Consider the following 21,180-nt stretch of genomic DNA (forward strand, 5'->3'; position numbering starts at 1 on the left):
GTGAAGGCGGAGACCAGCCCAGTGCCGAAAACTCAGCCTCTTCTGGATCGCGTTCAACTTCACTGAACAACCCCAAAAAACCCGATCCAAAAAAAGTAAGACTTGAAGAGGAAGGAAGACAAAAAAAAGAGAGAGAGAGAAAAAAAACGCGAGGTGCTCCAAACTTCTGTTCGCCGCTATCTGCAGAGAATTGTCTTCCGGTGTTGACTTTTTTTTTTCTTTTTTTTTTTTGTGCTGCGAGAGAAAAGAGAAAAGCTCCAAAGCACAAAGTTGAACGTGAGAAATGTGAAGCTACCGGCTTGTGTGTTTCAACCCCAGGCTCCAGGATCCCCCATTAATCCATGCAGTACAGTGCGATGGTACGTGAACATGGATTATTATTGCTGTCAAATGTTGTGATGATGCCGACTGTTATTTATATACATATATATAAAAGAAAACAAGACAAATGTGATAGTGTTTGACTGAGTCGCGCTGGTGCTGTCCGCTCCGGGGGAGAGGAGGAGTGTGGAGGAGTAACACGGACCACAACACTGGCACGGTCGGGCCAAACATCGGACCAAACTTGGCACGGGTTCTCCGGCAGCCTATGTTAACATCCCATTCCCCTTAATTTGGCAAATGAACTCTATGTGGACTGCTGACAGCTCTGTTGGACACACAAACACACACAGACACACACAGACTCACGCGCTGCAGCAACAAACTCGCTTTAACTTCCAGTCATTTCTACGCGAGGCACACTTTAGCTGAGCCGGGGGTGTTTAAACACTTTTATTAAAGAGATAATTCAAGTGTCCAGGTGGAGGCCAGTTATTCGGCTCACTGGCAGCATTTAAAAATGTGAAATTATAAACAAAAAAAATCCCCCTTTTTTAAAAAGTGTGCGTAACGCGGCCAACTTTCTACGCGAGGTGTCAGTTTTACCTGTCGGGCTCATTCTTCCCCTCAGCTGGGGGGCCAAATAGAAAATGCTCCTTAATGTCTCCCTTACATACTGTTTGTGTCCTTATTAATTCTTTTGGGAACTTTTAAAGACGTTCCTGATGGAGCTCGTGTCGGTTTCCTCTGCTGGAAAGCGACTGTCAAGCAACAAACCACCTGAATTTTTGGTTTAACTGCTCAGTGAAGGCGCTTTGTTGGATGGTCTGAACTGGGAAATAAGTACAGTGAAGCGCATGTTGTTGACACGGGGTTCGGCTGGGGGGGAGAGTGTGAAGGTTGCCAGATCTGCGGGGGGAAATTTCCCCTTTTCCGTCTGTATGTGACCGAGGCTGTGCTCCAAAGTCCCTGAAGCTAATATATATATATTAAAAAAAAAATCTGGAGTGAGGCCGTAAATGTTTTCAGAAAGCTGAGGAGGAGGAGGAGGAGGAGAAGGTGCTGGATGGTGGATAGGGGCTGTGTGTTTGCAGGAGGAGGAGGAGGAGGAGGAGGAGGAGGAGTGTGACTGTGTAATTACGTGGGTGAAAGAAAAAAAAAAGGGGGAAAAAGTTGGGTCTGATTTGCTGGAATCGCGCAGGACCGAAGGTGCACCGGTCGATTTCATATCAAGTTTGGTGAAAGCAGGGGCGAACATCACACACTCGGCGCCCTCTGAAGCTCCCCACGATGCTTTTATGAACGAGATCTCAGAGCACCGTGACGCGCACAGAGCCCCATGTAGTAGAGGAGTACGCAGCAGCAGCAGCAGCAGCAGCAGCAGCAGCAGCTCGCACCGGCTCCGCGAGTAGAATCTGCAGAAAGTGCACGACAACTTAAAACTCTGCGTAAAAATCTCCTTTCCACTGCGGAGACGACAATCTTTGGATCGCACGAATTCATGGATGTTCTTGGATAACCTCGCATTGTTTTTTTTTTACGCGGATAGCTGCTCCACGGTCTCGCACGGCGCACGTCGGCCCCAGGAATGGCGCGATAAAGTGATCAGAGGAATCAGTCCAAGTGCATTCACGTTGTGCGTGTGTGTGTGAGCCGTCTCGTCATGTATTCTCCAATTTGTCTCACTCAGGTATTTGTGTCTCTCTTTTTTTAAACGCACATTTAATTGCCATGATTTGCATATTTGTGAGAAAATTGCCACAGACGAGTTGGATTGAAAAGTTGTGTGCACGGGAAATACTTTCATAATTCACAAAGGCAGCCTTTTAGGTAAAAAAAAAAAAAAAAAAAAAGAGTTAGAAATACTTCAATACTTGATCAGAAATGCGCAAATTTATGACACAATTGTGGTGATTTTTTTTTTCTTTTAACGAAAAATCGGTTAGAGTCACTGAAGTGCCAAACTTTACGCGTTCTTCGTGTGCGTAAAGTTGTGCGTAAAGATGATTTTTTAAAAGATCTCGCTCCATCTTTATAATCTTGTGCGCAATTGGCACAGGTATTCTCATCTTGTGTCAAGTTTAATTAGGTTATTTGCGTCCTCCAGTAACCTCTCTCACACACACATTCTCTCTCTCACACACACACACTCACACACACACACTCCCCAGCCTTGCTCGTGCTGTTTATATTTTCCCTCCACGTGTATATTTTTTATTTAGAGTAAAACCCCTATACTTCAGGGAAGTGAAGTTGGAAGAAGATAAAGCCACTTTCACTGTAGGAAGATCAAACGGGCGATAAGGTTGATTCAGCGGTTGGACAGAGTGGCTGACTGTTTTGGCTGACTCAGTTTTACTGTTTATATTTTACTTGGCATAAGTAAGTGATTGACTGAGATGTGGTTTAGTTTGTACTTAAGAGGATTGTGCTTTTATGGCCCCAGCTGAAGTGCACTGCACAGGCCCCGGCCAAGTCATTTATCTTTACAGCGCTTGGCTGTAGTCTGGTTGAAATAAAAAAAAAAAATTAACAGAATATTTAAAGTGTTTTTGAGCCGGAAAACAGAAGTGAGAAGGATTTCAGTAACAGTTGCTGCCGAGCACATTTACTAGCATTTACTTGTTACGTTTGTCAGTTTAATTGGCAGCGTTATGGTGAGGAGATGACATTTAAAGGAGTTCGGAATTTATTTTATTTATTGTTTTACCTCCCAAAAAGACGATGAATACGTATCAGATCTGTGGTGTTCATAGTAAATGTATTACAATTCAAGACCAGAATATGTAGAGAGTAAAATGTTTATTTGTGCCGTATTGTAAATGATTATAATTTGAATTTATCACACTGGAGCAGAGTTTTATTGGTCCGAACATGCGGAGCAGAAATGTGGCTTCTCAGAGGAGCACCAGCGGCCGGCACAGATAGGGAGTGGATGTCTGTGGTTTCCCATGCAGCCTGCCTCCCTGCCTGGCTGCCTACAAAAAGAACAATATGTGGTTTAACTCTTCAAAAGCCCACTCGAAAAAAAAGGGGCCCGCTCACACTTATTAAATTTGACATTTTAACGACCTAAAACAAAGATAAGTTGATGTTTCCACCTGTCACTCGGAGCTCCTGTAATTTTTCCTGACTTCTAAATCATCCGCACCACCTTGTGCATTCCTTCACCTACAGACAACGAGCATTTAGAGATTATTATAATTCGCCCGGAGTTCAGTGAATCTGCTGGGTTGATCTAGAAATGTTTCGCTTTTTCCTTTTCGTGAGGGTGAAGAGAATTTCTGTCAAACGCGGATTGAGAAAGTTTTCTTTTTTTTGCCTCACATTTGGAGAAATTTCTGTTGTTTAGAATGAATGATAATGTGTCTTTAACTGCAGAATACAACAGATAACCCGTATCAAAATGTAAAATTACTATAAATAAATATTAATCAGAGTCTTTGATAATTATTCCAAAAATATTTTTGAGTCAAACTTTACAAAAAAAAAAAAATAGAATAGAGATTGCAAATGTTCAGAGCAGGCCGTGGTTTTAACTTCTCTGTCTGTCCTCATGTTTTTGGAATGAAGCTGAGTGAGTGTAAGTCTTTGTGTTCACCTCAACACCTTAAATCATCTGGCATGAACTTCAAATCGAGTCTTAACTCGACCTAAGTAAATACCCTTTGCTCCGTTTGACACGCCGCCTTCCTCCCCTGCTTGTGTTTTTTTTAATGCATTTTGAACGCACCACGTTCGTGCCAGGAGACGAGCGAATCTCCTGCTTCCTATATTTTTCTCCCACTTGGCCGCTCAGCTCATCCTCCATCCTCTTCGTGACTGTGGGATAAGTTCACGTTGGAATGCGGGTAGTTTGATAAGAGAAATGCAACTGTGTGGGGCGCATGCTCGCTGTAGCAGGAGTCCCGCTCAGAGCATGCTCGGGGAAACCAGAGCAGAGAATGCGTTCAGTCACCGGGCCTGCTGCTATTGTAGTGCTGGCAGTTGATATAAACAGTGGAATGTCCTTGTCATACCTGCAGTCTGCCCAGAGACATCTAGGATGGTAAACCCAGAGTCGCTATGTGAAGAGAAACCACTGTTGAAAGTGCCAATAAGAAATTATGTGACTGATTATGAGGAATTGTTTATTTGTGGTCTGACTTCCCTTCTGCCACAGATTAGTAGCTGACTAAACCCATATTTCTTCTCCATGAGTTTCTGATTATATCTCCCTCCTTCTCTCTCCTCTCTCCTCGCTATGTTCCTTCGGATGCTCCAGGATGAATTTCATCCCTTCATCGAGGCACTTCTCCCTCACGTCCGTGCCATCGCCTACACATGGTTCAACCTCCAGGCCAGAAAACGCAAGTACTTCAAGAAGCACGAGAAGCGGATGTCCAAGGACGAGGAGCGCGCGGTGAAAGACGAGCTCCTGAGCGAGAAGCCCGAGGTCAAGCAGAAATGGGCATCCAGGCTGCTGGCCAAGCTGCGTAAGGACATTCGGCAGGAGTACCGGGAGGACTTTGTCCTGAGTGTGACGGGCAAGAAGCACCCGTGCTGCGTGCTGTCCAACCCGGACCAGAAGGGCAAGATCCGCCGGATCGACTGTTTGCGGCAGGCCGACAAAGTTTGGCGTCTGGACCTGGTGATGGTCATCCTCTTCAAAGGCATCCCTCTGGAAAGTACAGACGGGGAGCGCCTCGTCAAGTCTCCACATTGCACCAACCCAGCACTTTGTGTCCAGCCACACCACATAACAGTATCGGTCAAGGAGCTGGACTTGTTTCTAGCATACTATGTCCAGGACCAAGGTAGGTTCAAACTCACACTGTGTGTGTGTGTGTGTGTGTGTGTGTGTGTGTGTGTGTGTGTGAGCTAATGCGCATGTGTGAATGATGGCTTGGCGAGGTCAAGGGTCACATGTGTTACTTTTTGGCAGCCGTGCGGAGACTGGCTGAGATCATCACGTCGCTCGCCAGACAAATAAACATAAAGAAACTGGCTGGTCAGTAACGTACACGCCTCGAGAACGACTCGGTATGAAACCAAGAAGACCATCTGTGATCTGAATTAAACGTAGAACATGTTTTAAATGGGTTCCACTCATGTTCAGTAATTATCCAGTTACTGTAATTCAGACGGGGTATTTATTATCTCACACACACACACACACACACACACACACACACACACACTGTGCACTCATTCTGTTTGCCTGGATATTAAGTTGTGACAATTGTTGAAGTTATACAGACGATTTAAATTATAATGAACCCACCAGTAGTTCATTTTTCTCTTACCAAGTACCAGTAAAGCGTTTGTTATTCCGGCTCTGGTGTTACAGTTTGTTTGTGTGTTTATTCACAGTATTTTTATTTTTTTAACTAATGTTATGTTTGTTTTATAAAAAAAAAAATCATGCTCTTAATCCACATTCATACTCTGTTTTTTGTAATGTAACAGTATGTAATTTTCAAACCTCAATAATCACGTTAGCGCAATTTAAAAAATAAATAGATGTAATAAACGTGTTGCTGTGAGTAAGTCACAGTAAGGACAGAAATGTTCAGTTCAGTTCCGTATGAGAGATTGTGTCCGTTATAATTCCAGCGTGTGATGTGTGATGGTGTTTGTGCTGAAATACAAACCTCTGTCTTTTCTTAACGCCCTGAAAAGCTGCTTTCTTTAAGCCTTTTGCGGACACGGCGGCGGCGCTCGATGCAGAGACCGAATCAGGCTTTTCTTTTTTTTCCATCCACTGTGCGAAATTAGAGTTTGAGAAATTTTGTGGACAGGTGCTGGAGAAGGTTTCAAAACATGCGTGATTTTTTTTTCCCCCAGATTTGAATCATCATAATTTATTTTCCTCAGTGCTGTACAACCAAAATAATGCTGCACACTAAAAAAAATAAAATAACCGGCAGTCACTGAAACATTCAAGCTGATGTCCAAAACAGAATTTTAGCCCAAATGTGTGACAGGAAGTTCTGCCGTGGATTATCTGTGTTCTTTACTGTAAATTGGAAGAAGCGAATTTGGTGACAGAAACAAAACTTCTGAAGCTCAATCATTATTAGATTTAAGGAGAAGGGAAACATTCATTAAGGAAAGACAATTTCCAAGTTCAGCACAAAAAAATACTCCTCAGGTCGACGTGCTATTTTTTATTCTTATTCATCCTTTTTTTTTTTTCAGATTTTAACCTCTTAACCTTCAAACTGAAATGTTCTGTCTCCTACAAAATGTGCTTGTTACTGTTTCTAATTAAATTTCAGTCATTCTGAGTCTCTCACAGTTTTGAACTTCCTCCCTTTATCTGCTCACACCACAGGAATCCCCCCCTATAGTATTCCCTGCTGAAATTCCCCCGTATTAAATCCACTGCAGCAACACCGAATAAACCAGCGATACTTTGCTATTGGGGGAGAAATGGTGGTATAGCTAGCTCATTATCATCAAACCCTGAGCGCCATTTTGTGTTTGATAAGTGCCAGGGAAAGCAGAAGGCACAGCACACAGACAATAATGGTTGCCACTGGCACCGGGGTTGGCATCAGACCCTCTTTTGTGTCTTTTGTAGGATGCCACCGCTCCTCTAGTTTGCATCTGCTGCATTTTTAACTGTTCAGTACCAACCCGAGAGCGGCATAGTGCTGCTTTTTTTTTTTTTTTTTTTCCACAACGCACCATTTAGATATGTTAGTGCTTGTGTTTCACATTACGGATGGTGTAACATCAGCTATTATTTCAGGGGAATGTGTCCGCTATGGGGGAAGAGTGAAATGTTGGCAAGAAGATGAATTTTATTGTTTAGAATAAACGCTGAACATAATGTTCTCTTTCGCCGGAGAATTAAGTTCACTTGGATGCGACGTCGCATTGCGGATCAGAGCGATTATTCGCCGTTCTCCTCAAATTTTCTGAGTTGAAACTTTGGCAAATACAAAATAGAATTCTTCTGCCGGGATCACAGAGACGGGCGTGCTTTTTTCCCTCCTTTTTCGTTTTTTTGCGAGCGAAAGCGTCTTTTTCCTTTTCTTCAAGTTACCAAGCAGTGCCCATCTCCAGACAATGCAGCCATATTGTGGTAGCGTGCGGTGCGGCGCCATTTTGTTTTGCACCGTGCCAGGGAGGCAGGCAAATCACCAGTAATGGTTGTTAGAGGTTTGGAGGTTGGCATCAAACCCTCTTTGTCTGCTTGCAGCGTGCCTTTGATTCGTTGGTTGGCATCCGCAATGCAGTGGGCACGTTGGAAAGTTTTTTGACAGTGGCAGAATGGAAGCCGCTGCCTTTGTTCTGCTGCAACTGCACGAAACAAACAAACATACAATCAAACACAAAGAAACTAGCAAACGGCTCTGACTGGAACAGAATCTGGTGTTTGTGCAAACTGCTGAAAAAAAAAAAAAAAAAAAAAAAAAAAAGGGGGTCTGGACTGTGCTTTTAATATTGTTCTCTCTGTCCTGCTACCTGCCAGCAACTCACTTCTGCTGCGTGAAGTATGTTCCTGCCGTTTTTTTAAAACTCAACAGTATTTTCTTTTTTTCCCGGTTATGTTTTGTGGCAAAAATCAATAAGTTCACAGCGTATTTGCTTTTGAATCCGGTGGGTCGCTGCCTGAGAAAGGTCGGCGGGTTGGCAACGAGTGCGGCGGGTGAATTTAGAGAGGGCACTCAGCCCCCTTGTTCTGGGGCACAGACGCGTTTAGCCAGGCAGGGCTGCAGCACCCATGTGCATGCCCAGATGAATGCCCGCTGGGAAGTAGGCTGGGGGCTGGGAGTGGGGGTTGTGGCATCCATTGTGCCAACTGGCAGGCCGCGTTCAATACAGGGCCCTGGCTTCTCACACACACACACACACACACACACACACTGCTGTTGTACTCCGGTGCACTGTTTCATCTCCATCTGATAAAAAGAAGTGCAATTCTTTTTTTCTTTCTTTGAATCATCGCCTGCCCCCACCTGGATTCATATTTTACATATCCAGTTTGACAGCTTGTTGGAATAGTTGCAACAAGGCATGTAGACATCCGTCACGTCAGGACATGTTGGAATACTGCAGGCCTCATTTGTATTTGGTTTTGTTTCGCTGCTCGTCACTATTTCCTCAACAAACACAGGAATGTGGCTGTTATAGTCACCGAAAGGACTCGACGCAGCACATATAAATGTCTCGTTCTCAACACTAACGTGCACAAGTGATGGAATTAGAAGGTAAAATAATTTAAAAATATGTGTGTGAGTGTTGGTCAATGTTAAACATTTCACTAACAGTTAAAATATTTAAAATTATTCTGAGCATCAGTTGTCAGTCGGGCTGCAACTTAGAAATATTTTTATTGTTGATTAATCTGTTAATTATATCTTGACTGATTGATTATTTGTTTGGTCTAAATATATACATAAATGTCGATCAGTCTTTCCCAAGATAATCCTCCGATGTCCTCCGTCGATGTCGAGGAAAGGAATCTGAAAAAAGTCACATTTCAGAAGCTGGAATCAGGAGAATTTTTACTCAGACTGATCAATTGATTATCAGAATAGTTGGTGATTGATTCATAGTTGACAATCTATAAAACGGTGAATCGTTGCAGCTGTAGTTGTCGGTGGATTTCCTCACTCAGGTCGTCTGATGGGAGCTGAAAGCAGGTCGAGCAGACTTCCCATTACTGTGTTCCTGGAAGTTAACGCAGCCATAAAACATCATTACCTTGGCTTTTTTTTTTCCTCTCCCAGTAACGTTAACATTTTCTTTTTTTTTTCCTCACTGTCACGTTAGTTTGTAGAAACGGATGGATTACCTCCGAATACGTGCCGCCATGTTAATGGAGACCTTGTTTTACGAGCGCCAGACTTAACCTCTGCCCCCGGGTCACGACCTCTGCAGAGAGATGTGGCAGGGTGTCCTCTGAAGTTTAATTGAGCAAAACAGATCAGTGGAAACGCGCCGTTTTCAGGCCCAGGGCACGTGGAGGAGGAAGACTTTTTGCCCTGGGGGGGTGGCTGTCGGTCAGGGGAGGCTGGGGGGAGCTGCTCGTGAGCCCCCCTCGTTGACCTCCTCAATCGGGGTCAAACTGCGGCGGTCGCGGGATCACTGGTGGTCTCTTGGCAACTGGTTGTCTTCACTCCCCCGCCACCTACTTCTGGTCTGGCTGGTGGTCCCTTGGTTCACTGGCCTAAGTGAGGGGGAGTAGGTACCACTGACTCCCCACACCTCCTCACCCCACCTCCTCCAGGCCCTCAGGCTGGGTATTCTGGCCGGTCCCTATCTTCAAGGCTGGTCACTGCCTGCTCACCACACTGCGTGGGGTGGCTGTTTGCATCTTGTTTTCCGCCCGGCTGCCTCCGAAGGCTTTGGTCAGGCGGCCAGTGCGGAGGCCTGACCTTCTGGGTCACAGTGGAGGTCTGTGACTAAGCACAACATCCATCCCTCCCTCCCTTCATCCCCTTATCCTCCTCTGCCATCAGGAATCACCCCTGCGGCACGCTGCCCCGGCCAAATGACTCTCTCACTCCTTCTCTCTCCCAGCCTCTCTTTTCTTTTCTCGCTCCTTGGCTTTCTCTCAAGCCCGAGTCTCCGACCATGACAGCTGTCCCAGGCCCAGGCGCTTGGCCAGAGAAAGGGTGTCTGGGTTTATGCCAGAAGTGTGAAACAAAAGTTGTTGTAAGCAGACAGCGTTAAGGACACTACTGTTTGTCTTCCTTTTTTTTTTTTTTGAGTTAAGGCAAGATATCCAAGTTTCAAGTTTTCCTGGCGAGAATGATGTGCGGGGGGGAAAAAAGTCTCAAGAATGGTTGTTTGGAAGTTGTGTGGGATTTTATTTTTGGACATGAATTTTAACAGCGAACGTTCAGAAGAAAATCAGCAAGGGCGTAAAATACAAATGCTGGGAAAAACCTTAACCGATGACTCCAGAGCCATATAGAAAAACTCTTCAGCGTGAACTGCACAACCCTGTTCTTAGCTTCCACTCTGGCTTCCTTATTAGTATGCAATAGAGCCTGCGGTGTCTGGCTACCTCTCTCTCAGAGCCATAACCTATCGAACACATTCTCTCAATCTAATCCACTTAGAACTCCCTCCCAGCTTCACCGCTTGCCTTATTGATTTCCGCTTCCCACTAAATGTCTTCCCGATCCTTTTTCTCTTAACCCGGGAGCTATTTATGTTTTGCAGTGCTCTTTCTTTCTTTTTCTTTCTTTCTTTCTTTGCTTTCTTTCTTGCCTCTTTTGTCTTCCTTCCTTCCTTCTTTCTTTCCTCCTTGCTCACTTTCTTTCTCCCTTAATGTCTTTCCGCCCTCTCCAGGATCTTTGCTCGGTTGTGATCTCCATCTGACTTTCCTCTGCCTTCTTCCCCCCGCCTGCTCTTTCTCAAACACTAACCTGTGTGCAGCGCTGCCAGGTTGCCTGGCTCAGTATGGAGCTTGTGTTATTAGCAGCAGGGTTTTGCTCGAGCAAATACCTCAAGGCTTAAACAGGCCATGTTACCTCCTTAGCCCTCTTTTGTGTGCCATGTGTACATAAATCTCCATGGAAACAAGGCAACTCGGAGCAGAGGCCACTGAGAAATGTGGATGCCTTCTTTCTCAACCAAATTTACAACTCCCTCTTTTTCTCCGCTACACTGTGTTTAATTTGCTTGTGCCACAGTTTGCACCATTGCATCCGTCAAAAAAATGGGACGGATGCCTTTCTTTGGTATTCTAAAGCGCAGACATTGTGTTGAAAGGGCTTTTCTCGTGTAATTCAGCAGGAGACTTAGTTTTGCGTCTGTGGCCACACTTGGTTAAGGAGTGCAGTATGTGTCATTAGTCTATGGTTAAGATCTCAGCTTCACCACACTTTCCCAGGCTTTTGGGGAGGACCCCAAATGCATTTCAAATCCCCCCGAGGCCACTTGACTGGAGGACCGGCACCTCCCACTCCTCCCGGATAGATTCCCCACCCCCACCCTGTCTGCCGGTCCTCCCAAATGAAGACAAATGGGTACATTCACCCCCTATCCCAGGCACTACACTGTACCTCACTGTCCTGCCTTACAAAGCAGGCCCTCCCTGCTGCCTGAGTTTCTCCGTCCAATGGCTGCCCTCTCTCCTTCGCCATCATAGGAGTGGATCTGCTTAAAAAAAAAAACTTCCTGTTGTCCACTTGCCCCGTTAAACTGCTCATGTTAGACTCAAACGCTGTGGTGGAAAGAGGAATAATAAAGTTCAGAGACGAGAAAAAAAAACAAAAAACCGAGAGGCCTCAGCATTCACGTGAAGACGTTTTTTTGATCCTTGCATTTGTTCAAGTCAGCCCGGAGAAAAGCACTCCTTAAGTACCAGACTGAGACTTTCATGCAAAAGCCAGTCGCCTATACGCAGGAAGGAGCCTTGTGAACAACCAATGAAGGGGAGAGGGGTAGTAGGTGGGGTGTGATGGGGAACTTTAGGCAGGGGCAGACAATCAGAGTGGTTGCCCAGGAGACACTAACTTCTCTGTGGAGCACCCCCCACCCTGCTTTACCCCATCAAAGTCTTTTCAGTCCAGACAGGGCCGATCAGTGGCCCAGAGTGATGGTTGTCTCTTCTTTTGTCTGGCGGTACAGTACGGCCCATCACTGTGACGGCTCGACAAGACCTGAGCGGGACAGAAAAAGAAAGGCCTGCCATCGCAACCGCTGTGCAAAATGTACTTTTGGGTGGGCATGTTGCTGTTTGGGGTTTGGGGGGGCGAATCCCCAGAGGATTTCTTTCTAATGTCAGTGCAGCGGGTCAAAGAGGGGATATGGTGTCTGGGGCTTGGGAATGGCCTGCTTGGGACGGATTCATCAGCGCCCCATTGAGTTGTCAAAACTAGCCAAAGAGCTTCCACTCCTCCCTCACATATGTCAGGTTCACGTCTCAAAAAAGCTCCCAAATTTAGGAACCAACTCTTCATCTGCAAAAAAAAATCAAAAAAAAAATCAATGTAATAAACAAGACAGCCCCCATTGTGGTCGTTTGTTTTTATTGACCCATATAGCAAGAAAGGTTTTAGAACAGCAGGCAAGGCGAGGAGCGTAGGAAAAGAACTCATTTACATTTTTAGCTGGCAAAACATTCAGTCATTTATTACAGACAGACATCTTTGAGCGGTGGTGCCGTACATGATTAAAGTGAACAATAGGACCAAACTTGATTTTCTGCTAGATGTAGTGCTAATGATATTTCTAATAGAACCAGCTGATATTTGACTTTTTGCTTGAAAAAAAAAAAAGACTGAAATGATTAAATTGGTTACCAAAACAAAAAGCAATTATTTTCTTCCCTCTCGACTAATCGATTTAGCTCTACTCTAAAACAAGCACCAAGCTTTGCCAATTTCTGGAAAGGAAAATTTTAGACACTACCATCAAATACTTGAATTATTTCCTTTTGCCAAAAGTTTCAGTAGATGTAAGGAACATTTGTGAACCAGTTGGAAACACTGAGTCAGTGGGTTAGTGATGATGAAAGTGTTTGGCCACCGTGCGACTACTTCGTGTTAGGAACAAGCTAGTCCGGTGCCGCCGCAGCGCTAACGGGATGGTTAATGAAGCCCATTATTTCTACTGGGGAAGAACAGGGCTTGTTTCCATGATCTGGCTCCAGATATCTTGAATTTTTCTTAAATTGGCTCCTTCTCTCTGCTGGCACAAGCCTCCAGCTGGTCATTCAGCTGCACTGACTTTGAGAAAACTCGTCCAATTTTTTTTTTTTTTTATATGCAGGCACAAAAAAATGCACAAGCAGGGACACATGCTCGCACTCACACGCCCATATACATGTGCATGAACTCATTCACTGCACACACACACACACACACACACACATATCAGGCTGTTGCTCACCTGCACTTGAGCTGCAAAGCCTGCATTTAGATTCAATGAGCCGCAACTTCTCAATAGCAACCATGCTCTAGATCTGTCGGGCAAAAACTGAAAGTGAGCGCGCTTTAAAAGCTTGTTCCGGATTTACCAAGTCAAGATTGTAATTAGGCCTCCAACATGTGCGCAGACCTACAACCCACAATTACACTGCAGATTCTTACCAAAAAATAACTCTGCTCCACCATCCCTCCCCAAAGCCTCATGGTGTAGCCTACATTTCCAAGCTCATTTAGCTAACAAGAGGTCATCGGGCTGTAATAAAACACAGACCCTGTTTAATTTGAGATTTGCCCATTAGAGCCGTGATGTAATCGCTGATCTCTCCTCATTGTTTTCACAGAATTGTTTGCAACCTGTGGCGTGGGATTTCTGCAGGCTTTACATAGCTTTTTGAGCAGTTATGATAATGACCCTAGCTGACCTACAGATGGCTAAATGAGTAATGCTCAGACTCATCGTCTCATATGGGATCCCAGCTGAGTCTGTGTGGTGTTTCCCAGGAACATCTTCATCTGCTTATGCAGGTCTGTTTCACAAACTATTAGACGCTCACCAGACATTTTTTTTCTCCCCTTTTTCTGTAAAACCTCTGGCTGTAGCTCGGGCTGCCATGTGTGTCTTGTTAAGGGCAGTTATGACAAATGGCAGCAGCTGTACAAACTAATCTCTCTGTAGCTTTCACACATGGCGCCCAATTAACAATGGACCACTGTGGGGCCCTAATCCACGGTGCAGCCATCCTCTGGTCCCGCTTGCCGAGCCAACTGCCCCAGGAGACTCTTCTCCTCTGCACTCCTGTTAGCCGGCCTCTAACTCCATTCAGATGGGAGCTGGTGAGCACCGCGAGGCCCGCTCGGGCCAGAAACACGGTAGCCATCTTGTTTGTTTCCATGTTGGGGGAACGATGCAGGAGAGCCTGGGTTTTATTTGACACTTTGGAGTTCTCTGGGATTGGGTTGCAGAACTGAGAGAACGCGCTGTGTGTACAGTACGTCTGAGTGTTTGGACTCGTGCGCTCACATGCACATACGAACTCACGTGTTTTCAGCTCGCGTGCATACATTAAAATACATGCACGCAGCTGCAGTTGATGGCTTTAGCAAAGTGGTTGCTGAACGGGTGGGTGGGAGCCCTGTGTTTAAATATGTGTGTGTGTGTGTGTGTGTGTGTGTGATATAGCTTTTCCTGTCAGTGGGCAGAGTTCCAGCAGTTGTATGATGATAAACTGCTGTTTCTTGGGGCCTCAGATAGCTGAATGCACTGTGTAATGCACTTAAAGTGTGGGGTGAGTGCTTTACACAGTGCATTCACTACCTCCGCAGTCTTATAGGATAATATACTACACGAGGCTGCCCACACACTTTACTTAATGGTTCTTTTTTAAACTTTGGATTTATCCCAACACTGCTACTCACATACACAAACAAAATCCATCCACTTTCCCAGGAAAAGTTTCAATGTGTGAAGTCTGTCGCTCCATCCAAAAACGTGTCAGCAGCGCTCCACATGGCCCTGCTAAGAGCGTCTTTGGTTCAGTTTTAGATTACAATTAATAATTCCAAAAGTGAAATACTGTAATTTTCAAACGGAAGTCACTTGGATGCGAACCAGTGTGATTTGTTGTTTCCACATTTTTACTTCACTCTGGCACAAAACAAAGCCACAAACGGGAGTTCGGGACTCAAAAGAAGGGTGTTGAAGGGTCGGCGGCCATCAGGAAAACGACGCGGGCCGCTGCCAAATCTATGACATGAATGAAACAAATGGATGAAGGAAAATGAAAATGGTTGGGGTGTGATCTCTGGCAGCCACTGTGAAACCAGTGCCAACTATTATGAATGGGAAACCGCTGCTGAGCTAATGAAAAAAAAAAGAAAGAAAGAAAGAACTCTCACTTTTTTTTTTTTATCCGCCATCCAAGAATAATTAAGCGCACGCAGGCCGTCTGGTGAGGGTGGAGAAAACCACAAGACACTCGACTAACATCTTGCCACTGAGGAGGACGTGGAACACTGAGAGGGGAGAGTGGGAGCAGAGGACGAGGACACAAAGAGGAATTCTTAGTTACTGTTGTGAGAAGAGGGCAGGTGGAACCAAAACGCTGAGCTAGAATTGAAAACCGTCAAGGTGTTTTTTTAAAGAGAGGTAATAAAATACTGGAGTACTTTAAAAAGATGGGAACAGCAAACATTATCTTGAAATGAACCAACATTATTAAATGTTACAACTCTTTCTTTCTGTTTTTATATCATTATAAATGAAATACGGTTGAGTTTAAGCGTGTTGGCTGGACAAAACAAGCAATCTGGAGACTCTGACGGGCGTTTTTTAGATGAAGAAAATGAAAAAGTACTTCATCCATAACGAACATTCAGTAATACTCCCACTCTGAGTGCACAGTAATGTATCCCTCACAGCCTTCTCTGGAAGATGACATGATGGAAAGAGCAGAATGGGGGCCAGATGTAAGTTTATATATAGGACCTGACAAGGGTACAGGCCGGGACGCCGGGCAGAGGCGTTGCATATCACATGCACCCTATCACGTACACCACAGCTCATAGTGATAAGGACTATATGTACTGTATGTAAAGAACAATTGTTAATGATGGCATGATGGCCTGCTTGAAGACACCAGGGAGTTTATGGCTCAGCGAGAGTTATAAGAAAGAAACCGACTTTAAAGTTTCATTTTGTAGGTGTTTTGGTTGTTGGAGGGTTTTTCATGCTGCTGGTCTCTGGGTTTGTCACGTCGGGCCACGTAGCTGCAGACTTTATTTTAAGCCTGTATCAACTCGTTCTCGCAGCCAAGAACAACAACATTGTTTTTGTTTTACGGTTAAAGCTTTTTTTAATGGACATCTTGTATGCCGCGGACGTCACCCCGGTGGCGGACAAAGCGCGCACTGTTTTAGAGGCAAACGCTCAAAAACAAAAAAGTGGTTTCCCCATTATGGCAATCAAAGCAATGTTATCAGCGATCAGCATATTCTCACCCAGAGACAGAGAGGAGAAGAATGCCCCATTGACTGATACTGCCTGCTAGGGCGGTCGCGCTGATCTCCTGAAGAAAAGACCAGTGTCGCTGGTGGACCCCCCGCCCCCCCACAACCCAGCCGCCCCCCCACTCTTTGCCTTCTTCCCTCTATATATGTCTCAATACTTTGGGGGGGGGGATCGTAGGAAAGGGGGGAGCTGAAGAGGGCCGCATGTGTGTGTATTGTGGAGGTGCTGCCGGGCGGCTCTATCCCATGCTGGTGGTGTAAGCGGGCGGAGGGGGGCTGAAAGACGGAGCCGTCACCTGCCAGACTGCTGGAATGTTAATGCCGTGGCTCTGATAATTGGATTTTGTACACACCGTCTGTGAGGAACGTCCAGCAACTTTCCCCCTCTTATTGTTCGACCCGGCCCCGGACCCTCAATAGGGCTCGGCTATGTTTATACAAGCACTCACGTCTCAATAAAGACTGTTTACAATGCGTGTGTGCGTGTGTGTGTGTGTGTGTGTGGTGTTAGACGTTTGAATAACGGTGCAATTGTGTGTGACGGGGCGACGGAAAATAAAAGCGAGTAAGTGTCAGATTATCAAGATTTGGCAAATATTAAAGATATTAAGAGATTTGTCGGCTCTTAAAGTGGGACTTTTCCAGATTGTGCGAGTGTTGCAGTAAGATTCTGTAACACGCTCGGATTAAAGATTCCACACAATGGGAACATTCAAACCTAATAGATGGCCGATCATTCATCCCTCCGCACTCCGCACCGCGCCTTCATGTTCTGAACTTCATGCAGAGTCAACGGTGGGCACACCCACTCCGAGGTCAGAGGTGAAGAGGAAGCGCACCCCATTGGTGGAGCGCGTCCGAGGCGTACATGATCTGGGATCATTAGGGAAGTTATGGCTCTTGTTTGCGTCGGGGGGAGCCTGGAATCGGGCCGGGAGCTGTGACGCACTGGTTTCCCTCTCGCTGGCCTCCCGTGCTATTTCCACCCAGGCTGCAGCGGCTTGAGCTGGTTAAATGTCTCGGCTGCACTGACCTAAATTCTTCGTATTCACCTCAGAAGACCCTTGCCTTAGCCAACCAACCGTTTTTTTCCACCCCTATAGTCTTCCTATGCAATGAGCATACGCTTTGTTTGTGTATAAAAGTTCCTTCCTGCTCATGAGGAAGCTACTTTGAAAAAAAAAAAAAGTCACCCTACTCCCAGCTGTAATGCCTCTGAGCATAACTGCTAGAAACAATGACAGAGGTTTTTCTTTTGGCAGAGAGACTTGTTGTGGTTAGATAAACAGCCTCTAATTGCATTTAATCTGCGTTAAAGTACGGCATTTGGAACAATTACTTTGGTATGTTTACCAAACAGCTGTTGTGGATCTTTTTTTTTTACATCTCTGTAAAGTGATGAATTTGGCTCACCTCGCTGGTTAGTGGGGAAACAACACTGGTGCTACAGTAACTTGTGCATTTGTTGGTGTTCAGACCTTAACTGTTGTAAAATAACAGCATGAAAATCTCTTCATTTATACAATATCATTAAAGGTGCACTATGTAGATTTTGGGAGAAAAGCAAAATCTTTATCAACTGATTTTTTTATTCCTAAACGAACCAAATGAACAAACTTTCCTGTTCCTTTGTGAGTGATTTGAATAAACAAACTGACCTTAAAGGACAAGACAATTTTTCATACTGTTTGTTTATATTTGGCGGACCCTGCCACCTTTCTAGTTTGAAAATCTACACAGTGTCCCTTAAAAGTTAAACGGTTAAGGTGCCGACTTTCTCTGGTTTAAAGTAAAACATTTGTACAGGGAAGACTAACAGAGAGCGTAACTGGTTTGCAGGCAGCAGCCTCACATATTCCTCCACCGTCTTTAACCTGGCTGCAGTGTGCTGCTGTTGCATAAACAATGGTCTGGGCAGCCACCTTTGGGCTATTGTAGCCTTCCACGTGGGTTGAACTCTGGCCAAGTGGATGTTGTTGCAGGAGACGGCCCCGCAGCCAAACACACGAGCCAACCAGAGGCCTCCGTTCGAGGAGGCGAGCACTCACTGGACGACACCCGAGGATAGTAGTGTTTGACAGCACTTGGATCGCGTAAAGGAACTTGACTTTGAAATTCAAACAAGAGAGGGACGAATTGGCCGCAGCCTGCAAACTGACGCATTGGCTGCAAATGTCACAACTAAGTCGAAACTCAGGCTACACTTTGGACGAGGGATGAAGTGCCTGTGTGTGTGTGTGCGTGTGTGCGTCTGTGTGATTTGACATGCTGCATGTGTTTAGTATTCATAACGAGGTGTTGCAAAATGCATGCTCTCTGCATATCTTGCTCGACTCACCCGCCACCTGTATAAACAACAGTGCTATTGCGAAACGGTTCCAGGGAAAGGCTCTTCCCGGGCTTGTTGTCAGAATGAGGTCAGCGAACACTACTCTTTTCTCTCTCGGTTTCCCTCCTTCTCGCTGCCTCCTGCTCGCTCTTTTAGTTGTACTTTGTCCTTGTAAAGCACAGGAGGAATAAGGCCACTAGATCAACCTCAAGGCCGCCGTATCCACACGCCTGCCAGCATGTATGTTGTTTGGTGGAGACGGTTAGTTATTACCGTGAGTACCAGCGACAAGCAGCTACTTGATATTATTTTCTCTTCCTACCTGAGTTCAAGGAACATTATGCAACATGTTTTGAATCCTAGCTCGAACTTTCCAGAAAATGTACATGAAAATGATTTAGTGATCTCAAGCAGTAACATGCAGACGGTGCTCGAGCAGAGCTTGACTTTGGGGATTCCTGGAGCTCTGTTGGATCCACTTTTGTATTTTTCTTTGCTTGGAAACGGGGATGGGGAGGGTTGCTATATCTGAATTCTCGCAGCATGACATCATTTGACCCCCCTCGCCGATCATTTTACACCAGCGTGGCACAATAGCGCGCTCGCAGACGTAAGAGGAGTGCACATGTATCATATGCTTGAAGTCGTGGAAGCACCTAATCGCGCCGTGCCGCCAAACGCTGTGCTCCCAGAGGCACCGCTGGCGGACCGCGTCGTGTCTGGAACACTGTAACAGGATCTCCAGAGAGGAGCACAAAATGGGCGCTTTGTGTCCAAGATTTGTCCAGACAATCCCAGATAAGGAAACCCAACAAGGGCGAGCCAAAGGAGCCGCCTCTGTGACTTGAGCAAATAACCTTTTATCTAGGTCAAGCAGCCAGATAGGGGCAGCAGTAGCCTAACGACCAGTAATGGCATTAGCGGTGACGTAAGTGATAAAGAAAGGTTAATGCGGGCATTTCTATTGCCAGTTTCTTTTTGGAGGCTGTTGATGGAAGGCCAGCCTTTCACCCCATCTGATCTCAGGTCTGGGTTCGAATCCTCACGTGGTCGATTGTCAAAGTGTCCACGGGAAAGATGCTGAAGCCGTTCTACCCTGATCCCAACTAAGGCTGCAACTAATGGGTATTTTCATTCTGGATAAATCTGCTACTCAATCGTTTAGTCTATAAAATGTCAAAGAAACGTAAAAACGGCTCATCACACTTGGTCAAAGCCTTTTGGGCAACCAACGATCCAAAGACTCTTCCTACCATCAGAAAATCAATATAACATACTGTAGATATCAGCTCAAATTTAAGTGCTGGACTTGTGTAGCTGTGTGAAGATAACAGGACTTTGGGTACTTTAACTCCAACGCATTTTATTGCCAGAGTGCCTGAACCTCGCTGGTTTGAATGACCAAGCACTCTTTGGTTGATTCCAAACTCTGCGGCGTCACACTGATTGCAGCGGTAGCCCAACGGAGCCCGATTCTCATGGCAGTCATAACAAGACCCATACACACCTCCCGATAACTGTGGCCGGGCCCTGGGGCCGTGTCTGCCTCCCTCTCTGCCCGTATCTCCCCGCATGTCCCAGAGCGATCGATGGACGGGAGGGGGGGTGCACAGGACCGGATCGCTACACGGACCATATGTGTCGGCAGACCACAAAACGCTGAAGCCATTACTCGGCCCACTCTAGTGAAATTGAAAGCAGGAGCCAGCAGCAGCAGCAGCAGCAGCAATAGCTAGTTTTGGCTGCGTGTATCGGGGCAGTGTGAGGAAAGCCCGGTCAGATGGTTGTGCTCATGCTGACTTGTTGACGGCAGCAGGCTGCAGACGGCTGATGTCTTGTTGTCATAGCGCCAGCTCCTCCCTCTCATGACCTCCCGCTGATGACGTTCGTCTGCTTCGATCTGTTTCGACTTTGCGTGTGTCTGCATGTGTGTGTGGTTACTGAATCCTTCACACTGCCGTCTGGACGCTGTGATATGTTCATAGCTTAGAAGCTGAATTTATAGAATTATATGATAAGTTTTATAAAGAACATCATCTTCGCCCCGGTCCAATATAGCATCTAACATGTGAGATTCCATTACGTGTACTGAAAACATGTATTTCTGCAAAACTGTCACACGTTCATATTGTATTAATGATGAAGCATGTGTGCTCCCACCGTGTCATCGTAAGCAGCAACACTACTCCTGCTCAGTAAGAACAGTCTTACTTCTCTGGACGTTAGTTAGCCGCCCCCCGTATCCAGCTCCCCCTGTATCTTCATGCTTCTGTATGACTTGAAGGCACCACATGCATCAAATGCATTTGTTCAGGGTATTGCGTTACATGCAGCATACATCAAGCTTTGTGATTGTTGGTAATTTATGTGCGAGACACGATGATTTGTGGGACATTTTGCCAAGTTTTGCTTTTTGGAAATAATTCTCTCTCATGTGAAAGATGCTGGACTTTGAGGCAGCTGGTTGATTTTATTACTGGACGCTGTGTTCATACGCTCATATGTGTCTGACTCTGTCCTGTGTGCTGCTGCTGGTTTTAGGGAGCACCTCAAGGCACTTGGCTGTAAAAAGGGACGTATACAAGCAATCCATCACTTCCCCACTGATGCCTTCAAGGTGGACTCCCGTTCTGTTGTCTCTGGCAT

The 21,180-nt window shown here is 45.6% G+C and overlaps 1 protein-coding gene across 9 annotated transcripts in view; it reads left to right on the forward strand.

Moving 5' to 3' along the window:
- The window catches only part of LOC119027076 (nuclear factor 1 B-type-like), a 68,086-nt gene continuing 46,906 nt past the window's right edge, over nucleotides 1-21,180 (forward strand). For 3 of the 9 annotated variants that reach the window (XM_037111916.1, XM_037111923.1, XM_037111917.1), the window contains exons 1-2: nucleotides 1,985-2,011; nucleotides 4,586-5,117. In XM_037111916.1, coding sequence (XP_036967811.1) covers nucleotides 1,985-2,011; nucleotides 4,586-5,117 — 559 coding nt within the window. Of the gene's footprint in view, nucleotides 360-1,463; nucleotides 2,012-4,585; nucleotides 5,118-5,245; nucleotides 5,514-21,180 lie in introns of those variants that run through there. The other 6 variants (XM_037111922.1, XM_037111921.1, XM_037111925.1 and 3 more) reach the window with 5 other exon arrangements.

Source organism: Acanthopagrus latus, chromosome 10 (assembly GCF_904848185.1).
Source record: "Acanthopagrus latus isolate v.2019 chromosome 10, fAcaLat1.1, whole genome shotgun sequence".
NCBI classification, from domain to species: Eukaryota; Metazoa; Chordata; class Actinopteri; order Spariformes; family Sparidae; genus Acanthopagrus; species Acanthopagrus latus.